The sequence below is a fragment of the Montipora foliosa genome, chromosome 4, assembly GCF_036669935.1.
Source record: "Montipora foliosa isolate CH-2021 chromosome 4, ASM3666993v2, whole genome shotgun sequence".
NCBI classification, from domain to species: domain Eukaryota; kingdom Metazoa; phylum Cnidaria; class Anthozoa; order Scleractinia; family Acroporidae; genus Montipora; species Montipora foliosa.
In genome coordinates, this window is record NC_090872.1 from 13,118,097 (window position 1) to 13,125,596 (window position 7,500).

The following is a 7,500-nucleotide window of genomic DNA, read 5'->3' on the forward strand; positions in this document are numbered from 1 at the left end:
TTAGAATTCGGAAATGTTGACAGTATCCCCAACGATGCAATGTTGCAATAATTTATTCGAGAGTTTACTAACACTTTGAAAGAACTGAAACTGACGGTCTCAAAAATCCAGCAAAAATATGATAATAACTTGTGCCCTTTTTCTTCAATCCAAAGTCGTGTTCAAGATTGGTTCGTTCTAAATAACGACCTCTTCAGGACAGAATACTGTCGCAAGCCTTTAATATGTTAAAGGCAACCTCCATTAATTCCCTATCACTGCTATTCCTCTGTTCTTTTATTCGAAATTATCGTGACTTGATATTTGTGATGTCCTTTATCTAGAGTAAACCTTCTTGTCAAATATCGTTGCATCTTAAGATTATCAGCAATCAATTAATTAGAATCTCAATCTGCATTCCAGTGTAGTACCTTACATCTTAAAAATAGAAACATTCAGTCGCTCTTGTACACTGACATCATTCTTAAATATTTCCTTTCGTAATCTGTGTCATTGTCAATATATTAATTAACTATTTCATCTTTGCTCCACCCAACTCGATTAGCTTTGCTAAATTTGGGTGGACAAACGTTTCATTGTAACTAGTATTGTAAGTAATTAACGTTGTTGTTTGTTGTTGTACAGAATAAGTTTAAACCGAGTGTTTATATCATCAAGAAAAGTGAATTTTAAAATCGCTTACTTTCACTCTCAAATTTCGCGGGCAGAGCCATCTTGAATAATTGTGACGCAATACGGTTGCCCCATTGTTTTGACACGAAGAGCTTTTGTTTAATAACAATAGGGCAACCGTAACACGTCACAATTATTCAAGATGGCGACGCCCGCGAAATTTGAAAAAGAAAACATAATAGGCGATTCTTATTTCGGATACAAACACTTTCTTTGAAAATACTTTAGACTGACTTGACTGTAACGGTTATTTTCTCTGATTTAAAGTTATCTTTTTTGTTGAAGTGGAGGTTTCCTTTAATGTTTGGAACAACATCGATCGTTTGCCGTGTAAATACTTTAAGAATCACTAATGTTTATCTTCAATCGTTATAACACTTGTCCTGCTAGTTGGTTGTAGACCGAGTTTTTCAATCCCTCAACAATGATTTGTGTCTGACAAATCGCTTCCCGAAAAACCTTCGTGCGTACTTCCACAATGTTCAATAGACCAATTTCGATTTATTAAAATTCAGTCCAAAACAAAAGACATCATCTCGAGGCTCGGGGGAATAACTATGCAGAGCGTCGAAATGATGCCCTTGGTTTTGGACGGAATTTTAATATATCGAAATTGGTCTATTCACAAATTGTTTCCCAAATGAAATCGTCAAGCGACCCTTAATCAAACCAAAGGATTATCCTTGTCGTGAGATAATTTAGTCACTTAACCCCTTTGTTAGAAAAAAACGGACTTAAGACATAGGCGGACAAAAGCTTTCTCTTACTTTTCGAATAGCTGCTCAAACGCTAGAATACACGGCCCGTAACGTGTGACACTCCGTCAGGGGCACCCAACGTCAATTTTCGGAAGATATCTGTTCGGAAGACGATTTGAGATCTAGAATTTTCGGAACATTTGTTGTAAAATTTCTTGCTTGCCTGTCTGTCCTAGGATTTTCGAACATCTGAAAAATGGTATAATTGCCCATTTTTAACGGATTTTTACCCTAAAAAGGTCACCTATAATTTTCGGGAGCCTTTTTTCTGGCTGAAATTTTCGAAAAGGTAAGTTTTAATCCCTATAATTTTCGGATCACTAGACTTTCAGCTAGGAAATCCGAACAGATGAAAAATTTTTAGGGAATAAAAATATGCCTATATCTACCGTTTAAATACTAAAATACGTTTCACAATGCTATGTCTAAGTGGTTTTGAACTATATTCTCGTTGGGAGCCCCTGATTCCGTGACAGATGGTAAGATATTCTCAACAATAATGTTGAACCCCATAGATGAAGATTCCTGATACATCCTTGATTTGTGACGTTACGTTCCTATGTACCATGCAGTCGGCCGTTTTCTGGTCAACGTCATCAGTACCCAAGACTTCATCATTACCCATGTATTCCGTGCGCGCCTAGTTCTGGCAAATGGAGATTATTTTCTGGTATACCAGATATGTAGGGTGCTTACCATTTAGGCAAATAATCCGGATGGAATGATCGTAGCATAAAGGTACGCGATTTTCCGAATTTATTGACCAACCTGATGAGAATGGCGCTTACCATTTTACTACACTGCATTCCATACCGCATATTTACTCGATCTTGCGAGAAAGGGCCCGGAAACGGAACGATTCTCGCAAATGGTAAGGGAATTTCCCCGAATTCCGTTCCGAACGGAAAAAGTGGACAGCCTCTAAAAGTTGTCCACAATTTCCGGAAAATTTCCTTTCAGTTTGACCTCAAACCGAAATTTCCGGATTTTTTGGCTAAATTGTATAAAGCACCGTGATGCTATATCACTGTAAAGTTCTCTATATACGCGCAAGCTACAATGATGCCTCCTCCTAATTCAAAAGCTACTCAAACAAAGTGATAAAATTATTATGCTAATTGCTAAAGCTGATAACAATAAATAAATAATTAATAATAGCAAGCTTTTTTCATCCATGCAATGAGGTAGTGACAGAAATCAGTGCCTCTTCTTTCAAAGCATGCTGATATAAATTGTGCAAATATTGAATGCTTCAAATGATTATGTCAATGAAATTCATTCGCCGTGATGTTAAAGAATCACGTTATAACCATAGTGTGCATACTATCCGGGAGATACCACAAAAGTAAAAGGTAAATAACTCTTTTTGGTGAAAAGTATTGTCAATTTGATGCAAGTTTAATGAGCCGGAAGAACATTTCAATGAAAATTTTTTGCCCAGTGATTACTCTATTTGACATAAACAAGTTAAATTTCACCACCTTGTAACCTGCATACAAACCTACAGATCTCTGGAGAAAAGGCATAGTATGTGACATCTTTGAACACTCCTGGTGTAAACTGAGTACCGTCTAGTATACAAAGTTAAAAACAAACAACTGCGATGAATGATTAAAAATCTCTTTCAACAAAACTTGTAGCCTGCACTGAGCAGGCATTTCCACACAAACCTGGGGCTCCCCGGGAATTTGGAGCAGGGAAAGAAGGAGACAAACTTCTCAAATCCTCATTTTCCAGTGGGCAAAATGCAAAAAATATATCTTTTCTCAGCACTTTATGCATAAGGGAACAATAATTTTTTGTGATGCAGGACTGGGGGGCCTAGAGTAGAGACAATTGCCCTTACAAAAGCACTGCTGTTGTAAGGAGAGGTACGATACATAGGTAAACATGTTGCATATAACAAGGTATTTTGGTTTTGGTTTATTTAGAACACAGTCCCCTCGCCTCCACTCCCTCCCCCAAAATAATTAAGTGAATAAGTACAGTAAACAAACAACCAATTGAAAGAATTTAATAACTATTCCAGAGAAAGTTGCTGTGAATAAATAGTGTGTTGCACTACTTAAAATTTACTCTTCTTTTATGTAAATATGTTGATTGTAACAATGGTATTTGTTGCTTTAAATTTAAACCTTACATGTGACACTGTTGAGGGGCTCTGACATACATGTAATAATGCACAAAAATACCTGTTCCATTTATCATGTTTGCATACTTGTCACTCCACCATGTCAAATGTCTGGGGAAAATGATAAAACAAGAGTTAAACATCTTTGACATTAAGTGGATCCTAACTGATTGAACATCACAACATGCTTGGCTTTAGAACTTTGCTATTGTAGGTGGAGCCATCCTGGTTGCAACATTCTGTCTGATTTAATGCACATTGCAGATGGCGAAAGTATTTTTTTCCCACTGCTATCCTACTCACCCAGCCAAGTCCATAACATAATAATCATCATCAGCATCATAATAATAATAATAATAATAATAATAATTACTATTATTATTATTATTATTATTATTATTATTATTATTATTATTATTATTGTTATTAAAGTTAAGCCTAGGCATCATTGCCTAGACTGTGCCCACAATGATGTTGATATAATACACTGAATGATTTTACCAATAAAGTTTATAATAATAATAATAATAATAATAATTTATCATTGTGACATCAGGCAAGACAAATACATGTATGTTACACAGCACGACTTTACTTGTATCAATACTAGGCTTAACTTAATTTGTGTTGAGAGAAGGGGTCCATTGCTTTGCTGAGTATTAATTTGTGTCCATCTGCCACAGAAGATCTCAGTATTATTATTAAACTTAGATAAACACTCCCTCAATATTGATGTATCACTATCATTAATCATTTTTGCATAATGTAAATTTCATAGTAAGACTAATTATTTCACATCAAAAGTCCTGTTAATGTCTGCATTATGTTTATACCTTTCAATAAATTGGTAATATTATTATTATTGAAAGGTAAACATAACATTACATGTTTTTCAGAGGGGATACTACACAAAATGCACGGTTCTGCTGATAGAACTACTGGGAGGCAGTGCAGCCCAACTTGTCTTGAGATCTGGAGTTTCCGGGTTCAAGACCTGTTCTAACCACTCGTTGCAGGGCTTGAGAAGCGTAGGAGGAAGCATAGGAGAAACCAACTGCTCGAAGGGTACAATTTCGCAAAATTTAGTCGCAAAATCGTCATGCTGTATTGTGTTGTCAGCAGTGTAGCAAAACAAAATATGAGCCCACAATACTTGTGTTGAAAGAAACCGCTGAAAATGGCGAATGATATCAAAGGAATGGAGTTGTGCACGTAACATCGCAGCGAAATTACGCTACAATTACGCTAGCTTCAGATTGAAAGAAAACTCAAGACGAGAAACAAAATAATTTTGTCATTTCCTCATTTATTTTAGTAAAAAGAGCAGCAAAGTGGCAACTGCTAACCCTTTTGTTTCAAAAGAGAGAAGATGAAAACAAGTCGCAAAATTTGCGATTTCTCCAGATATTTTAATCGCAAAGGGAAAAAATTCAGTCACAAATGCAACTGATTGGTCGCAATTTCAAGCTCTGCGTAGAATTTGTTCCTAGTTCAAAATCTCTGCTGCACTTGTACATGCAAATCCTCCAGCCAGTTGGGATTCTTAACAGTTGTTGTTGTTGTTTCATTGATTGTGTTTCATCTGCCCTGAAAAGCCCATATACATATACATATATACCCTGTAGGGAGTGGTCAATTCTACATCTACATCTACATAATTATTCCAGCATTCGGCAAAGTCCCTTTTTGACTTTTGGCTGTTTCTGCTTAGGTGGCCTCATACACCACAAGCCTTTTTAGAGACATCACCGCCAAGCCAGCCACTTCTGCCGGAGAGAACAAGACAGCCACAACACCAGGGACTTCATCCCCTACTGTTTTCAAATAGCGTGTGGGTTCTTTAACGTCCCACAGGGAACTTATGAACATAGAAGATATTTGCCTAAACATTTGCAGATGAAATTACAAAGGCAGCACTTTCTCCTCAGTTATTTTAAGACCCTAATTGTTGACCCCACGACCTCCCACATGAGAGCCTGATGCTCAACCAACCATTAAGTATGTACATGTATTGAATTGTACTGTATTTATTGTCTCCACCCAGCAAAGTTCAGTGAGGGTAGAAGATGGCAAGAGTTTGAGGAATGGCAAAGACACAAAAACTATCTTTTCACTCACGATTTTCCTCTCCACATGGTATATTGCTCCAGCCTTTCGATATCTTCTTGTCCGGTGTTCATAGCACTAACACCATAATAAGTGTTGTTGTACTAAAAAGGATTGAAACAACAGGTACAATGTAACTGTAAGTCCAAGACCACTGAAAATATTAATCTTTTTTCATAATTGTCATCATAATTATTGTCATTGAGCTCGTCACCTTCAGTGTCACCATCAAGATTCTCATTGTAACATGCGGTAATGCACCAAGTCATTGTGACGGTCATTGAGTCATGGCCCTCATCATCAATTGAACATTCTCGCTGTAATAATATTGTCATCTATAGCTTCCATTTAAAAGCACCGGGTTTATGCCAGTCTAACCAGCTACCTACCTGTAACTGAACAAAAGATGACAATCCCTTTTGCCCTGGACAAGGAAGCAGTGGATTCGCCAAAAACTCTAAGAAATGATCAGTATATCCCCAAAGAATTTCATAAACTGTCTTGCGTTGGAACAGTTTTACATCAAATTTCCAGGTGGCCTCGAACTGCAATGCTGCCCAGCAGAGGGAATGAACCTTTTTGTAGTCAGTGTTTCTCAGCCACAATGAGACAGCCTGCAGAGGAAAAACCAGCAAATAATTTGTCATCATTAATCATGATGTCTGCCTACAGCAGATTGTGCACATGAGATACTTGCACGTTTCCATGGCGTTTGGTTCTGGGTGGCAGTGTTTGGTGATCTTATAGTCGAGGTAAGTCCATTCATGGACATTGCCGTGCCATCTCTTACATGTACAGTATGTTGTCCGTCATAACTTTTTTTTTTGCTCATCATTCCTTCAAGGCAAATTTTGCTCTGGCCTTTTTCCATTCATTTTATTGTGACCAGATAGCTTTAGAACTTTGATTTTGATGATGGATTTGCAGTGATTTGCAGAAGATTTTTAATTCATGTGTGATCACAGAGTCGAAGATAAGTCATGAACTTCATCATATGGTTTTTGGAAGGTTAATTGATTTTCTTTAGTAATAATTTGTAAAAATCCTCAATGATCACTTGTGAGGCCAACTCACCGTTAAACATCCACAGTGTTCGACACTATTAAACGCTTTCCCGATGGCCAGGGGCAAGCGGAATATATCCATGGGCAAGTAAAAAAACTCTAAGACTTGCCCGATCGGGCAAAAAGTTAGAATTTTTGTTCGACTAATATTTTTTGGAACGATTTGTTTTGCAACGAAGAAAGTGACTACGTGCAGTAATATGATGAAGTCACCACAAACACGATAAAAAATAAACAACGTTACAACTCTTTGCTGTCATTTATTTTTCTGTTAAAAATGTAATGGTACAAACATGAAACCAGATAAGAAGGAGGAACATGTTTGTAGCTGCCATCCGTCTTTCTTTGCACCGAAAGAATGTTTGTCCCTATATCAAACCCAGATTTCACACGGCCAAATACGCTTTGATACTGTGATATCAAACAAGCAGTCTCAAGAAAATTCTACCTTTTGTCACACAATTTCAACCAGCTTTGAAAGGCTTAAAGAACATACTATTCGGGACAAATGGCATTTAATTCAAAACCAGCCTAATCTCAGAGAGATGTTTAAGAAATAAGGAATCTTCCTTAAAGGGGCTAGGTCACGCTATTTTAGGTAACTTTATTTAAGTTTGTTAATTATGAGCTCTAAACGTCAAATTGGCAGAGCAAGAGTGTTTCATTTGCAAAATCACGACCACATAACAACTGAGAATGATTTTCCAGCTTTGTAAATGACATTTTGAAATAGACTGATATAAATTTGAAAAAAAGTGGGCCGAGTACG

General features: G+C 36.9%; 1 protein-coding gene across 1 annotated transcript in view; it reads right to left on the bottom strand.

The window, feature by feature from the left end:
• LOC137999891 (lysosome membrane protein 2-like) overlaps window positions 1-7,500 on the bottom strand; it is a 34,090-nt gene that overhangs the window by 10,700 nt on the left and 15,890 nt on the right. Inside the window, exons 4-7 of the mRNA XM_068845853.1 lie at window positions 6,057-6,281; window positions 5,680-5,771; window positions 3,623-3,672; window positions 2,932-3,001 (exon numbers count right to left, since the gene is read on the bottom strand). Coding sequence (XP_068701954.1) covers window positions 2,932-3,001; window positions 3,623-3,672; window positions 5,680-5,771; window positions 6,057-6,281 — 437 coding nt within the window. The remainder of the gene's footprint in view (window positions 1-2,931; window positions 3,002-3,622; window positions 3,673-5,679; window positions 5,772-6,056; window positions 6,282-7,500) is intronic.